At 39.6% G+C, this 16,486-nt stretch overlaps 1 protein-coding gene across 1 annotated transcript in view; it reads left to right on the top strand.

Annotated features, from left to right (window-relative positions):
* Positions 1 to 3,188, top strand: part of IARS1 (isoleucyl-tRNA synthetase 1) — a gene marked incomplete at its 5' end in the record, with an annotated part of 109,260 nt that extends 106,072 nt beyond the window's left edge. Inside the window, one exon of the mRNA XM_035892224.1 lies at positions 2,688 to 3,188. Within this exon, the coding sequence (XP_035748117.1) occupies positions 2,688 to 2,770 (83 nt within the window). The remainder of the gene's footprint in view (positions 1 to 2,687) is intronic.
* Positions 3,189 to 16,486: the final 13,298 nt, after the last annotated feature.

Below are 16,486 nucleotides of genomic sequence, written 5' to 3'. Positions count from 1 at the left end.
TCCTGGAGGTTTATTTGTATAGCTAACACATGCTTATGCCATATAACTATGATTCTGCTATCTCAGATTTAATTCTCACCACACAGCTCTTTTAATAACTTTTTTTAAAATGATGTAAACACTGAAATGGCCTTCCGTTATCTTCAGATCTTTTTATATTATCAATAAGTGCTGCATATAAAACAAATATTTTGATGCTTCTGGAAAACCTTAGTTCAATTAATGGTTATGTATATCATTGCAACTTTGTAATCCCCTATGCAGCTTTTTATCAATGTACTTCAAGGTCCTACCTTCAAACCAAAAAAGTTCAGTCTCGAGGTCTTACCTTCAAAACAAAGTTCAGTAGGTTTTTTATGGTTTATTCTAAAACCAACAAATTATTTGCTGTTAACCATTTGAAATGTCTGATGAAAATGACCCATGAATTGGAAAGTTGATGCCTGTTTTAAAAAATGAAAAAAAAAAACAAACAAAAAAACAAAAACCTTCGTGGAAAATGAGTTACCAGTTTTGAAAACATTATTATTATAAATGTTGTCAGGTACAGGCAGTTGGGCATCTGCTCTCCGTTGCACCAAAGCTTGCCAGCTTTTCAGAAACAAATGTGGTTTTCACACCCCTTTGGAACATTGGGAAAAGCGTCTATAAAAAAAAAAAGGTCAAAGTGGTGAGCGTTGCTTACTCATGAGATTGAAATGTGTGTTACAGGTAGCTGATTTAGAGATGCATTTGGGGTGAAGGCAATGTTTTTTAATGTGCTAACTTCAAAGCCTTCCTTCAGAGGGGTTGGCACAGAAAGGAGGGTATCCTTATGTTCTGTTGATAAATCAAGTTTCTAATTTCTAGAAGTAATTATTGTGTTAAATAGTGTTAAAAATAGTAGCTTCGTGGATTAAAAAAAGTAAATAATTAAAAAGAGACTTTGAGGCCAGGTTTGTAGTTTGTTTGGCTGCTTCTGCAGACCAAGTTTTTTACATACTGCTGTAACATTTTCATGGGGAGGGAAGGAAGGTTAATGAGGGAATAAAGCGCTAATTGCTGAATTGGATTATACCTTCCCTCTTGTTGTTCTGTAAATGGGTATTCAGCTGCTTAAAGCAGAGCACTATACTGGAAGAGAACTCCCTGAAAACGGTGCCATCATGATCCATCAGGGCTTCTTAATTCTTTAATTAATAGACGGCTTTTGGACTTTGCAGACTATATCTGCTCAGTCTAAAAATGAAATATTTTCCAAAGAAAGATGGGGCCCTTAATGTTAGGAGCATGCATACTGTTATGTGGAAACAAAACTCCTTGCTGCCATTTCTAGAATCTGTTTTCAGTTGGACATCATGTTACTGAAAAGTAAACTGCTCTTGATCCACCATCTCCGTGGATGTACCTCACAGACTTGGCTCCCCCAACACATAGGCACACTGCCTTGGTTGCTGTCAGCTGGAGGTGAGCCTGAGGCAGAGCAGGGGGACTGTTGGACATCAGTCCTGCGACACAGCCATTCTGGATGTTGTTAATCTGCCATTTGTGCTAACACTAGTGCCAAAATTTAAAATTATCTTTTATTTGCTTGTGTTGTCTACAGGGATTCTAGTGCAGAGCAACACTGTAACCCCCCGATATGCTTTTGCTTTGGTCTCAGTGGATGTATTTGTGGTTACTGCTTTCAAGTTTCTCACCACTTGAGACCTCTGTTATATGTTGTTCAGAGTACTTTTGTTCCAAAGCCGTACCTCCCAGTATTCAAAACAATCTGCGCTGTTACTGGGGGGGCTGGCTATGGCTGAGGGGTGCTGGGAAGCATTGAGCTAGCAAGCATCTGACTTCTGAGGAAAAGTGCTCTGTAAAGTGGCAAGAATGGTGAAAGAGATTTCCAGCTCCTACCAACTTTGCAGATGACTTTTTCTATAGCCACAAAGTGCGATTACTCTGTGTTAGTGTTTCATAAATAATTACAAACCTTGAATCAGCCTGCTGGAAACTTGCCATATCCTTAAAAGAGGTTTGTTGGTGAGACTTGATCCTATTACTGTTCCAAATGATGTGCATATAGCTATGAAATGACTTCAGGAATTGATCTGCTATGGTACACAATTCTTCAGGCATACTCGACAAGATTGCAACATGACTTTTTCAGCAGATACTACGACAATCCTTGCTTTATGTATAGAACTCAGGTTAATGTATGCAAGTTCTTATTCTTGTACTCCTTCACACGCGCACTGTTTAACTGTCTGTCAGAGATGGGATACTAGAGGAGAGGCACCTCTGTACGGCCATTCTTGCGTACAGTTTATAGGGGACTCTGGTTTTCAGTGCATTCTCTTGCATCATTAATATTTCATTGCATTATAAAATAATTTTCTGAACTAGAGGTTATTCTGTGTGGATGTGAAGCTGGGAACTGTGGGCTGACATGGGCTGTCAACGCGTTCTGCTCTGTACCTAGAACAGTATCTTCAACTCTTGCAGCAGCAATCCTGAGGTGGGGTGACCCTCCCTTCAATGCACCGGGATTTAACAAGAGGGAATTTTGAGCTGAGCAGTTTCTGTCCAAGTCCCCTTTTGATCGAACCAGTAGAACTGTCTGAATAAAGGGGCAGGGAGGGGGGGGAACATTGCTAGTTTGACTTGTAAGCAAAAGCACTGACTATGTTCTGTTTCTCTCTTGGTTTTTTTTGGTTCAGAGATCACAAAGGACATCTCCATGAAGAACTTGAACATGAAGACTGTGTATGTTCGTGTTATACCCACCACAGCTGAATGTTGAGAATTCCACTTTTATGAATAAGACCACATCGACTTTTTAAAAAAAAAACAAACAGTGAAATTAAATTAGTATGCTTTTAGATTAACATCTAAGTTGTGTATGGTACTTTTAGCATCTCAAATTGTACACAGGATGTTTTCTACCAGTGCATGTCTAAAACGCTGCTCTTTGGTTCCAAATACAACGTATTTTCATTATGTTCAGAAAAATGTCAGAACTCCTTAGCCTTAGATATCTATGCAGTAAATTGCCTGAAAGAAATGGGACTAGTACCTCAGCGATGCCGTTCTCTTCCTGTCCTTTACGCAGGGGGCATCTTTGATTTTCTAAACCATGGGTTACCTGCAAGGCTGTATGATATATATACCATGTTACAGTAGTGTGTGGCTGTTGATTTAAAATACTGCCTAACTTCAATACTTGGAACAATAAATTTGCTTCATCTCCAACCTCTTGTTTCTCTGAGTTGAGTGCTTTGATTCCTTATGTTTTCTAAAGACGGTAATGTCATATAGATCAGGAAAACCTGGAGAAACTTGAAATCTGGAAATATCCGTGCTGAATGCCGGTGACTGTTTGGGTTGTGACACTGTTGGGTTTGGGAGATTTTGTTTGATTAGGGTTTCTGGGGAGGGTTTCAAATTTAAAAGCAGTTTTAGATTGAAATTAGTGTTGGTTTCTAGGTTTTATATTGGTCAATACAACTTGCCAAGTGTGTTAGTGTTAACTTGTATATCTGTAGGCAAGTGAAATAACAGGCAACTGTTCTTCAGCCGAGGATGTTTTGTGGCTACTGAACTTAAAGTAGGAACTTAAGCACACCTAAGTTTCACTGCATTTCAATGGTGTCATTAATCAGTGTTGAAACTGGCTATTGCAGGGCACACTGAATGTGGGAAGGTGTACGTGCGTGCAGCTGCCCTCGCGGCTGTCCCTTCATTAGCTTCTTGAGAACAAGAATATTAACAGAGAGAAACATTTTGTAAGAATAACGAAATCTTGCTTAGCCTGTTTTTCCATTGTTCTGTGTTTTTCATCTTATGCTATGACTATAAACCAAAGCTTTTTTGCAGTAACAGTATATTAGTGAGAATAAGGATAAATAAATGTTCTGTGTAACTACTGTGCTCTAGGGAACCATACCAAAATTGTCAGGGCTTTTTTCAAGTAAATCAAGTCTCTGGCATTCATCTTATATAAAATTATTTTTATCAGCATTAAAAATGTCAGTGCCTGAACGTATTGAATCACTGGCCTGTTCGGTTTAATGAATATTGGACATTGGCCTCTACCTTTCCCTGTAAGTCAGCTTGCTTATCTTGATGTAGTGACAGGGAAATCAAATTGGTATTGATTTTTTTTTTTTTTGCCTTTGGTCACATTAAAAATGCCCGGATTATGTCTTCCATGAAGGTAAGATTGCTACTCTTGAGCTGAATAACTTTATTATTCATGGAGAATAAATGAAGATGGCAAATGATTGCAATCTAACCTCATTCTTAATGAGACAATCTAAGGGGACAACATAACTTCCATTTTTAAAGAGTTATTTAGGATTTGGCGTTTTGTGTGTGTAATTTCTTTTTTCTAAGGATGTTGGCTGGCAGAGTTCTGTGTAAGGACTGGATTAGATTTTATATATGTGTCTGTGTGTATATATAGAATCATAGAATGTTTTGGGTTGGAAGGGACCCCTAGAGGTCATCTAGTCCAACCCCCCCTGCAGTGAGCAGGGACACCGCTAACTAGATCAGGTTGCTCAGAGCCCCATACAACCTGATCTTGAATGTTTCCAGGGATGGGGCCTCCACTACCTCTCTGGGCTGTAAATATGTGTGTGTGTGTGTGTATATGTATACTCTCTAGCAAATTAAAAGCCCAGCCAAGATTTATGAATTCACTCTGATTTACAAACAGAAAAAGATAATCTTCAACAGAACCTTTTCTCTTTCTCAAATATATTTATAGGTGCTTAATGTAAAAAAATAATCTGCCCCTAAGAGAAGAAATACTCTTGTGACTGTAGTCCAATAATCTCATACTTCACATGAGGTGCAGTTGAATTGGGTTTCCTGGATTTTCTTCAAGTAAACAACTGCTTTATGCTGAAAATGAAAACCGGCCTTTTCCTTGACTTTACACATGAGTGTTCTCCGTGAAGGTGTGGTGCAGAATAGCGCTGCCTGGGATGTGCTGTTAAAGCAGGTGAAGGTGTGCTGATAAAACTTACTGCCAAAGGTAAAGGATTTAAATTATTTACTCGCTGGAAAAGGGTGAAGGCAAAATACTGCTGATAATTCTGTATACGTCCCTTAGTTCTTCAGGACCTGTGCAAAGGCAACAGATAAAGTTAGCAACGACAGTGCTTTGTATTAGTTTGTGCATGAGGCTGCATGAAGGTTGCTGTATTAGCATAACAACCCATGACCTGCTTCTCAGAGAGCATTTATGGAGTGACACAGTTTGTACCATACTCTGAAGAGCAACCTGAAAACCAGAGGGAGGCCAGCCTTTATTTTAAGAAAAGGAGATTATGATGGACTACAAGCTAGACGTGAAGCATAGTGGCATTTTCATCCTGCTTCACTGCAACTTCATGTGCAAACAGAAAGCAGGAAGAAGTCTTACCACAAAAAAGAGATAAATCATGGCCAAAAAGATAATGGAATGTTGAGCTGCTTTTACAGAGCCTCCATAGCGTAGGTACAGAGTGTGCCTGGAACCTAACACTTGTATTCAGCCACTGCCTTAGCAGAGGGATGCTGCCTCCCTGGCGCTTCGTATTTGAATAGGCATGGATGTCTCCTAGATTTGTCGTCTTGTTACCTAGCTGCTTTTCTTTCCTTTTAGTAAAATCCAGGTATATATTCACATGGCTTGAGCTGGAAGTAAATGGTACCACACTTGGAACAGCGTAAAACAGTACTTCCACTTGCTCTCGGTATGCCAGCAGGGAATGGTGGAAGTTTTGTTCCAAGTGTGGCACAAAAGATTAGCTTTCACAGAAACGCAGAACTCTGCATGTACTCCTTGACAAGGAAGCTAGTCCTAAATCTGTCTGTAGAGAAGCTGATCCAAGAAATTCTTCAGCAAGATGTGTTTTTCTTTTCCAAATGAGGCTTGAGCTTGAAGGTTACAGAAGGAAGACCTTTAAAGTAGATGTACTCCCCAGGGCGTGCAGCGGAACTATGTTAAAGTGGTTGTCTCTTTAAAGTGAAGTGGGTGCTGCATGGGCACAAAGTTATGCTGTTTCCATCCAGGGTTACAGACTTAACTTCCAGGGTCAGAAATAGTGTGTGGTGCTCCTTCGTGTTTCCCTTGCCCTGCTTCACCTCAGCATCCTTTCTTCACTGCACACACTTTTCATTCTTCCTGTTCCTTTCTCTGGTTTGGTTTTTTGGTTGGTTGGTTTTTTACCTTGTTGCTTTTAGTTTCTCAGCTGTGGCTTTCTGTCCATGTCCACATGCCCCTCATGGGTTGTGATGGCTGGAACAGAAACTGAGGTGTGCCCTTGCACCCTCCACTCTGATCATATCACGAGGGTGGAGATGCCCATAAATGCTGTTTCTGTAGGATCAGTAAAAGCTGTCAGAGGGCAAAATTCCATGTGCTTAGGACAGGTAATGGAAGGACTAGACCAGAGTTTATTGGAGGACACTGCTGCAAGTGCTGCTGGATCAGTTAACTTTACATCAACTTTTTACGTAAGTAGTACGTAATTAAAAAAAAATCTTACAGAATTATAGTTTAATTTTACTTTAATTTTACTTCCAGCTGCCGCTCCGTTGCTTGGCTATGAACTCTTACCTCTCAAACTTACTGACAGTGAATGTTAGGGACACGTTGTGACCCATTTAGGTGAACTTATGCTTTTTCTGCCTTCCTTCTCCACATCCATTTTTAGTATTCTTTTTTTTATTATTCTGGATAATATCTAATTATTGCTTGTGAGAATTTGTCTCATGGGATCTTGAAGTAGGAAAAGTTTCCTACTAATTTTTTTTTTTTTTGAGATTTTCTAATGCACTTCTATAACCTCATCTAGGTTGGGCTAATAATAGTATCTTGGCTTGATGTGGTACTCTTCAGGATTTATATACTTCAATTAGCTTCCCTCTTAAATAGCTTGTTATACAAATTAGGTCCTGGACCACTATTGCATTTCTCTGCATAGGGAAAAACGCTACCTAGGCACTCACAGAACTGTGTTACGCCACTTATCGTGCTCTGTAGGAGTTGTTGCCTTTCACCTGAGAGCGATACAGCCCTCTCCATATCGAACTAGCTGAAATGTGTGCAGCATCCAGTGACCTGCAGGAGTTGGACTCTGCTGAGCCAGCCTTTTGCTGTTGGGGAGCTGTAGGCACTGATACAGAATCAATCTGTTCTTAGAGCTATATCCGGAAATCGTGCTGCTGTTGTTTAAAAGAAGAAAAATGGAGACTTCCTTTCTCCCCTCCCTCACACATGGCTGTTCTCCACCCCTCCATCTCCCCTCCTTGTCTCAAAAACACCCTCTTGGGTCTGTGGAGGCTGGTTTGGGCTGAAACTTCAAAGCCTGATGTGCTGTCTGTCCCATTCCTGCCCGGTAGGAATTTAGTAGCTGATCCTGACCAGCACCCTTGACAGTGTATTTACCAGAAGGGCCTGGCACTGACTGAGAGCAGTGACAGGATGATGTTCTTGTCAGGCTCAGCCAAGATACACCTGCAAAGCTGTGCAGACTGTATAGCAACGGGGCTGTTTGCTCCCTGTCAGACCAGTTTCCATCTTGCCTCAGAATAAATCAATGTACCAGTGGGTCAGGCCATATTCCATAGTAATTTTACTTCCTTTATTGTGATTGATTTATTCTGTATTCAACCGTAAGTTGAATAGCAGTGGATCAGCTGTATGGCCCTTTGCAACTCAGAATCTCTCCGTTTTTCTGTCAGCAAAGGTGGAGCCTAGGCTAAGCACAAAGCAATTACTCAGTATGTCAAGTAATTTTTTTGCTCTTTATCTGATTTCTTATGGGGTAGACTCTTGACACTGATTAAACAGATTGAAAAAATAATGTATGCAACTGCATAACAAAAGGTGAACTTCAAAATAGTCTCAAATGGTTTCCTTTAGCATCCTTCCTTCAACAATGGAACGAAAGAGCGAGCAGCACAGCATCATCCATGCACGGAAGCAGCTTTCAGAATGAACATGATTTGCTGAGTTAATTTTACTCTTGCTGTGCTGTGAGTGGTGGTTAACGGGGGTTTGGGGGAGGGCGTGTCTTCAATTATCTAATGTTTTCCCCAGTTAAAATGTTTATGTAACCAATATAATTATAGCTTTTATGTAATTGGGGGGGGAGGGGGAAGGTTCCTATTTCAGTATGTCTGGGTATTTCAGCTAATTTCCAGTCTCTGTACAAAGTTCTAATTAGGGGTTACAAAGCTCCTCAGAAGACTTCTAAAATGTCTTTTAGATGCAATTAGAATAAAATTGTCTCTAAATATATTTAAAATTTTTTTTAAGACTTTCTTGGGTCAGAGATAAGGGAGTTCTTTAGACAGTATCCTAATTTTGCAATTTGTTCCAGTTCTCTTTAGTGTTCAAAACCGCGCTGTTGAAATCTCCCAAGTAAGCACAGTGTACCCTGGCACTTAATATTTGATATATTTGAGCAAGTAGGACAAACGGACAGCTGTTCATAAGGTGGTTCCATGGAGTATCATTTGCAGTATACCTGAAGGACAAATTTCCTTTACTTTTCAAGTCAGCAATTTTGCAAAGGTGAAGACTATCAAAATTTAGACGTAGAGAACGTGTTGTGTGGTCAATAGAGCTGGCAAACCCCAAAATCATGGGATCTTTGGGACTTACATTGCTTATGGATATTGTATGCCAGGCATTGCAGGTGGGAGGAGGGAAAGATAGAAGCAGCATGGCAAACTTAATTTAGGAGATCTTATACTGCAAATCTTGCTTGTGGACATTATGTAGTCTAAACAAGGGTGAAGGATCCTGAATATTCTTGAAGATAAGTGAGCATTTGTAAGATGAAAAAGAAACACTGCTTACTGTGTCAACCAAGCAAGCCAAAAAACAGGCTTATGCTCTTAGAAACCAAGAGCTTTTACTGTAAAGGAATACTCTGGCCAAACAACACAAGTACCAAAAAAAGCAAGCGCTGGGCTATATAAACAAGACTGTCCATAAGATGATAAGATGATCTTTCCAGTTGAGTACTGATGAGGCTCCTGCTGGAGCACTGTGTCCTGTTTTGGGAACTGTGCTATGAGGAAGATGTTGGCCATTTGGAGGGAAGCCAGTGAGGAGAGGCAGGAATAAGGCCTGGGAAACATGACCTGTGCGGAAAGACTGAAAGAACTGGCGTGTGTAGTCTGCAGCAGGGAAGACTGAAGGTGAGCTGCAGTAAGTCTTGCAATAAATAAACAGTAGTTGCAAAGACCACAGTAATGAACTAGTTTTCAAGTTGGGAATTTAGGCCACACATGAGGAAAAGCCTTCTGATGATAAGAGTAGTCTGCCTCTGGAATGGGTGGCCTAGGAATGTGACAGGATTTTTGTAGAGGATGGGTTTAAGAAGAGGTTCTGAGAGGGTCCCCAAGGAATAGCTTGGATATAGATTGTTCTTCATGCAGCTGGGGGTAGACTGGGAAAACCTCTCAAAGCCTTTTCTGAGTAATCTGTTATATTTGTCACCTAAGGAAAAGATGAGTTTTCCAAAAAATTTGGACAAATTTCAGCCTGTCTTTAGCTAATCTATGAAAATCACCATGAAAAGAAGAAAATAAGCTGTTTATTAGCACTAAGGTATGTTTTCTATTCAGATGCCTGTAATAATGTGTCCATCATTCTGATGTCTGAACAGCTCTATGGCACCTTGAATGCTTTTACTGCACTCTTACTTGATTTTGTATTTCAGATGACATTAGAACATAGTTAAAGCAGACACACACCAGCAGGCACACTAGCATGCCAGCACAAACGCAGCTTAGGTGAGTCAGACCTGCACTTGAACACCCACGGCAGGCTATTCTGTACCTGGTCTATCGGTTATTACACGTACGAGCCAGATGTGCTAGCAAGTTTTGCTGGAAATATTTGGGGATCTTCAAGAATCTGTCATTTGCCTGATGTTAAACAACTGGTGTCTAACTTGAATGATCAGCTCAGTCAGAGGAATGAAAGTGACTGTATTAAAGGCATAGAAAGGGAATTTAAAAAAAACACCACCACAGGTTATATTTATGTACATGATGGCTACTTGCCCCAAAGGGCAACAGAGGACAAACTCAAACTGGAATGTTTAGCTTATACTGCACATCACTGGATTGTACAGTTAGTCTTGTGGACTTGGGAGGAGCTTAGTCCTGATCTTAATTCTCAAAATGAATTGGCACAGAAAAGTGTCTTGGGTTCCTTTATCCTATTTTTTTTTTCCTGCTTTGCCGCCTTCTCAGTGGCGTAAACTTACAGTTCAAAACTAAAAAAGCAAATTAATTGGTAAAGAACCACAGGAGTTTCTATTTTCCCCACCCTAAAATTAAATTAAGGAAAAATTAAGTATCTCTTTAAGCAAAAAAGTCAAAAAGTAGCCATGTAATGTCTCTATGTGGTGATTATGCGAGGATGTAATCACTGATGATGGCACGGTATCAGAACATCTGTATTTGTGATGTTTCAAGTGTATTGATGGTCAGCATAGCAGGACTAGTATTCTTTTCTAACCTGTGTCCAGTGCTAGACTTCCCGCATTTTGTAATATAGACTTCTGAATCTCAGTTTTGCAGAAGGCCTTGAATCTCTTCCACCCCATGACTGAGTACAGCCACTGCCCTGTGAATCTGTGCTTTCATTTTTATCGCTTCTGTACATTAGCCAAAAAACACTGGCTATTTCAGGCAATACGTAATCCAAATAGATGTATTCCTTCCTACAAGCAAAATAGCAAAGAAGCAGTAACATTCATTGTTTAAAAAATGGAGAAAAATCTACAAAAAGGCACTACAAATGTGGACTTCATGGTCTGTGTCCAAATGACATTTTTCTGATGGTATCAAATACAAAATACAAACGCAAAAGACATATCATGAAGAATGACAGCAATCTTACCAAAACTGAGTTTGACAGAATTGTCAAATATTTAGCACTGTCCTCTATTACTGTGTAAAATACTGTTTTCAGTTGGTCTCTTGGTGCATGCCCAGCCCTATAACTAGGGTTGATTTCTAACCTGAAGTTGCACAGCCAGACACTGAGGACCCCGAAGCATTGCTTCCCTTTTCCGTATGTCTCTGTGATGGTACATTGCACATGGCAACATTGTTCTTTGACTGTGAGCTTGTTTTGGCAACCGGCTGCACAGTGATTTTTCATTCCTGCCCTTCTATCCCAGTTTCTTGTGCATGGACTCAAGGGATTATTAGACTCAAAGCTACATTTCTTAAGCAGGGCTTGTCTCTGTGCTGAACCTGAAAGGCACCAACGTGGCAAATGCTGCCAGGGGATCCAGTCTGAACGTCATTTTTTTCCCCATCACTGACACACTTTCAACCTCTTAAGAATAGTAATCATGTTACTTTGCTGTTTTCCAAAAAGGCATTTTGCAGCTGACAGTTCAATGATGTATAGTTACATTTTTAAACGTTAAGGGTAATTTTTGAAGAATTGGCTCTCAGTCTGTCCTGAGTTCATTCCTACTTGCAGATTACTTTTGTGCTGTCCATGAGTTGCTAAGTGAAGCCATGACTTTACTCATTAATTACATTACGCATATGTGACATGAAGAGTGAAGTCATTGAGGGCGAAAAAACATCCAAAACCGTGATTTCTTTTAAGGCAAAGAAATGTGCTGATTATTTTGTAGGTTTGCATTTTTAGATGTTAATGTATTAACTTGAAGCCTGTGAGTCTTGTCCTGCTTTCTACTTAGCTCAGCGGCAAAGTATTGTCTCTGCTTGCTATGTGCCTCCCAAAGCTGCCCTTCAGAGCCTGAATCCAAATTAATTTTTGTTATATGATGTCAAAACAAAAATAGAGAAACTGACCCAGGAGTTACTAGAAGTGAGTTAATTCTTAAAGTTTCCATTATAATAGGAGGGGGAAAGAGAAAGGAATGAAGTAGGAACAAAGTGAAAGATTTTCATGCAATTGTACATGAGGAAGAGAAAGAGCAGACAAGGGGACAGAAGCACAGAGTATGTGTGGGCTTTATTGCAAGATTGTCTCCTTAAGCAGATGACTTTAGGGTGTTAAGAGTTGCAAGAGGCCAAAGTAATTTACATGGGACAATAATATCCAACAGTTTTTGTACACCTTTGTAATAATATGCCTAAAATATTGCCAATTTAAAACTATTTTTATATGGAATAAGAATCATTGGCAAAAAAAATGTATAATTTCCTCCAAAACAGTTATTAAAATATTTTATAGTTGTAGCTAGTGGTTTTGTGTTACAGGTCTCCCAGCATTTTCCTGTATTACACTGGGTATTATCAGCAGAAGACAGTTACAGGGGAGCTTCTGTTTTTTGGGGGTGGTGGAGGTTGGTAACATGAAAATCTTAATCCGACAGTAATCTTACCGAAAGAAAGCAAATTAATCCCATTTTGGGGGTCTAAACAAAGTGCAGAGCTGTAAGGTAAACAGAGTTTTCTACCTGCTTGTGTCTCTTATTGCAATACTCCAGAACTGGTTCAGAATTTTTTCCAGCCTTGTTGAATATATCCCCTAACTCGGAAAGACTTTCTCAGAGCACTTAACCTTATCTCTGGTCACATAAACCTGTTAATTTCATTTATAAAATGCAGATGTTTGGCATGTATGTCAGCAAGGAAAGGTTATCTATGACACTGTTTCAAAAAAGAATCGCTCCCCAGTGCCGGAATTTAGGACACAATGAAATCACAGTGGGAAAGCAGCGATGTCCGTTAGTGTTAGTAATAGCTGAAGTAGTCACCTGAGCACAATTTTATTGCATAAGGGGTAATTGTTCTTATTTGATTTTGATTTCAGTATCATAAAACTTGCAACCAAGACTTAGGCTTCCCTGCTGACCATTAAAGGTAATGGTGAAATGAGAGGGAGACAAAGCCTACCACTACAGAATTTAAGTGATCATTTCAAACTAGAATTCAACCTTTTTTGCTTCTAAAATAAAGATCCTCATTGCTGCCTTTCAAAAATAAAGCTGTACCAATGTTCTCTGAAGACCAGCTCGTTTGAACAACCGTTGCATTTAAGGAAATCAAGGGAGATTAAGTAGAAGAGCTTCTTGCAGGACATGCTGCTGGAGTGCAGGTGAGTGATCACAACTCCTCAGTAGTATGCTGAGGAAGAATAGGCAGTTTCTGAAGGAGATAAATCTTCACCTGTTAGTGGTTTTCCAAAGAAAGTTAAAAGCAGCACTTTGGGGTTTTTGAGCTTAGTAGAAAGCCCATGTACATCTGGAAGAATTGCTGTCTGCTTTCAGTAAGATGCTCCCTTAATCAGCAGACTGTTGAATTTTGCCTTAAATCTAGCTTTCAGATAGACAATATCATGATTACATGGCTAATAGTAAAATCACAGAGAAGCTGCAATGTGTTATATTAACCCAGACTTGGCAAAAATAGAGAACATGACAAAGGGGTACATTTGGGAGAACATATTTTTGTGGCCATTGGTCAGACATATATAACTTGGCCAGGAGTTTGTACTTTGAAAGTCAAGAGTTCCATGATAATGCCATACAATGCAATAAAGAGTACAAACAAAAAGGGTGTACAGTTGGAGATACAGATTTAATCAAGGAAAGTGAATATTTACACTAAAATAAAAATATTTTTATGTTTAATTAGTGAAGCTCTTAGGGATTTAAGGTCAATAGTAAATTAGTAAGGATTTTAGATGAGAACTGTGGTTGCTGGTATGTGTGTACTTGTCTGAGCGTCATTTATGGTTTTCTGTTGGATAGTCTGTTTTTCCTAATATGACAACGATATTAAACATCACTTCCCACAGCTCAGCTATATTTACCATTTTGAGCCACAACAGTGTAACATCCTGCATCCTCCCATTCTTTGGATAAAGCTTGTTAGTAAAGAAAACCTAGGCCTGATATGCCTCTAACAGCTGAGGCCAAAACTTAGTCCAAGAGTTCTCAGCAGAGCAGAGCTGAATTAATGAAATTACTTTTTTACATCTCAAGCACAATATCAAAATTGCTGACCTTGAAACTTCTTAGATGTAATCAAACTAAATATGATTTTTTTTTTCAACTCCTTAAACTATTGTCTCTGTTTCACAAACGGATAGACCAAAGCAACTCTTACCATTTGTCTTCCTTGAAGGGATGGTGAATTGGTATAGCGTGGTACATAAGATCTTGAACTGCCGTGTTCTCCATAGCTATGCAAAAACAGGAAATCACAGAATCACAGAATGGCAAGGGTTGGAAGGGACCTTGGGTGATCATCTAGTCCAACCCCCCTGCTAAAGCAGGTTCACCCAGAGCAGGTGACACAGGACTTCGTCCAGGCGGGCGTTGAATATCTCAAGAGAAGGAGACTCCACAACCCCCCTGGGCAGCCTGTTCCAGTGCTCTGTCACCCTCAAGGTAAAGAAGTTCTTCCACATGTTCATCTGAAACCTCTTATGTTTCAGTTTGTACCCATTGCCCCTTGTCCTGTCGCTGAGCGCCACTGAGAAGAGCCTGGCTCCGTCCTCATGACATCCACCCTTAAGACACTTGTATGTGTTGATGAGGTCCCCTCTCAGTCTTCTCTTCTTCAGGCTGAACAAGCCCCACTCTCTCAGCCTTTCCTCATAGGAGAGATGCTCCAGTCTCTTTATCATCCTAGTTGCTCTCCTCTGGACTCTTTCTAGGAGTTCCTCATCTTTCTTGAACCGGGGAGCCCAGAACTGGACACAGTATAAAGTATAGAATAAAACATGCTCGTATTTGTGTGTTGCCTAGGTATTGCTGGAAGTATGGGAATTTGTTCTACCCTCAGTATCTCTATTCATGTTCATGTAATTTCCTGTAACAAATGGAAAAATGAAAGTGAGATGGAGGATGAAGGCATCATCATGGGCTATCTGGGGCTCTCACACTTGTATGCTAATCCTAAAACTGAAATGGGTGGAAGGGCTGGGTTTTTCTTTTCCATTCTTCACTTCTTCCCATTTGCTCAATTGTAAAATGCTGCAGTGTTGCACAATCACTCTGACAAACATTGGTATGTGGAAATGTTTGCATAGTCTTTGTTCATTCCTATGCAAAACATGATTTATTGAAGGTTGTAGCTTGACGAGGTAGCATCTGAATATACGAGCATCACTTTTCCACAAGAAATGAGGGTTTACTTGTCTTTACCCACTTAAAAGTTGAGTCATTTCCTATAAATACACTGAACATAATGAGGATTTAGCCATGAAACAGTCTGTACTAGCATTTTAAGAACGAATTTTGTATTTTTTTTGTACACTTGAAATACACACCAAGCTAATCTTAGAGTGCCTTTTAAAGCTTAGCAAGGTCAAATAAGTGCTTTGTGCAATCACACACGTAAGTTGTATTTAACTTTTCATTAACTTTTCTGTGTGCTAAAAAAATATGAATAATTCATTTCCCTGCTGTTTTTATGTAACCATATGATAAATGAATAGGAGAGGAGGAAAAAAGATGAGAAACTGGTGAAGTTTTGCCATGTATGCCTACCACTGAGAAACCACTACAACTGCCAACTCAAAGAGCATGCCACTGTGTAACTTCATTTTTATTCAGATCCCAGTAAGTTATATAATTAAAAGAATATTAATCTGTACTAAGTACATCTATTCCAACGCACCCTTATAATTGTAGAACTTTGCAATAATTACTGCTTTAGCATAGACTTTCTGATTAATATATGCCATCGCAGTTCATTAAAAGTAAGTAATGTGCATACATAGTCTGTGAGAAGTTTTAAGGAGTGGATGAAGATTTGCTGGTATCTTTTTTCGATGCTATGAAAGATGGTTGCTTTTCCTTTATGGGTTTGCTCTTGTCTTGGATAATAAGTCAACCTTTTTTCATATATTGTATCTTCCTACCTAGGTTTGCTTTCTTTGGTCTTACATAACTGAACATACACTTAAGACCATCCTCTGTGCTTACAACGCGGATTACAAGATGATCATAGGATCTGGGAAGATATTACTTTGCATTGTATGAGTTGAGTCACTGCCTCATCTAAGCCTTGAATGTTTGCCTTAGTGCAGAAATTCCTGGATTTTCCTTACTGAAGCTCTCATCACATTGAATCAAATGTGTATTTTCAATTTTGCCCATTGCTGGAGACTAAATGCAGAAATAACTAATGACCATTGTTTTACCCAAGATATAAACCCAAGACAGTGATAATTTAATTGTCAAGATGTAGTCCTGACTGCCTCCTCCTGCTGTGAACAGAATGGTCCATCTTTGGTACCTCCATTCTGTGCAAAGACCTCGTTCCTTTCTTTATCAACACAGAAAAGGAAACAAGTAACCAGAGGTTTTGGGGAGAAAGTCTTAATGTTCACCCCATCCTGTTCATTCCTGGAGAAAACAAGTCATCGAATTGCATAACAGTAGCATTTCTGAAAGACTTATGGACCTTTTAGTCTTACCAGTCATCCTAGAACTGTTTTAGCAAGCCATCACAGAAGGACTGGCAGACCACACTCCACGATCTTTTCAAACATTATTTT

This window comes from Egretta garzetta, unplaced genomic scaffold (assembly GCF_000687185.1).
Source record: "Egretta garzetta isolate BGI_Z169 unplaced genomic scaffold, ASM68718v1 scaffold553, whole genome shotgun sequence".
Lineage (NCBI taxonomy): Eukaryota > Metazoa > Chordata > Aves > Pelecaniformes > Ardeidae > Egretta > Egretta garzetta.
Note: the sequence above shows the minus strand (reverse complement) of the source record. Positions and strands in the feature narration are given on the sequence as shown.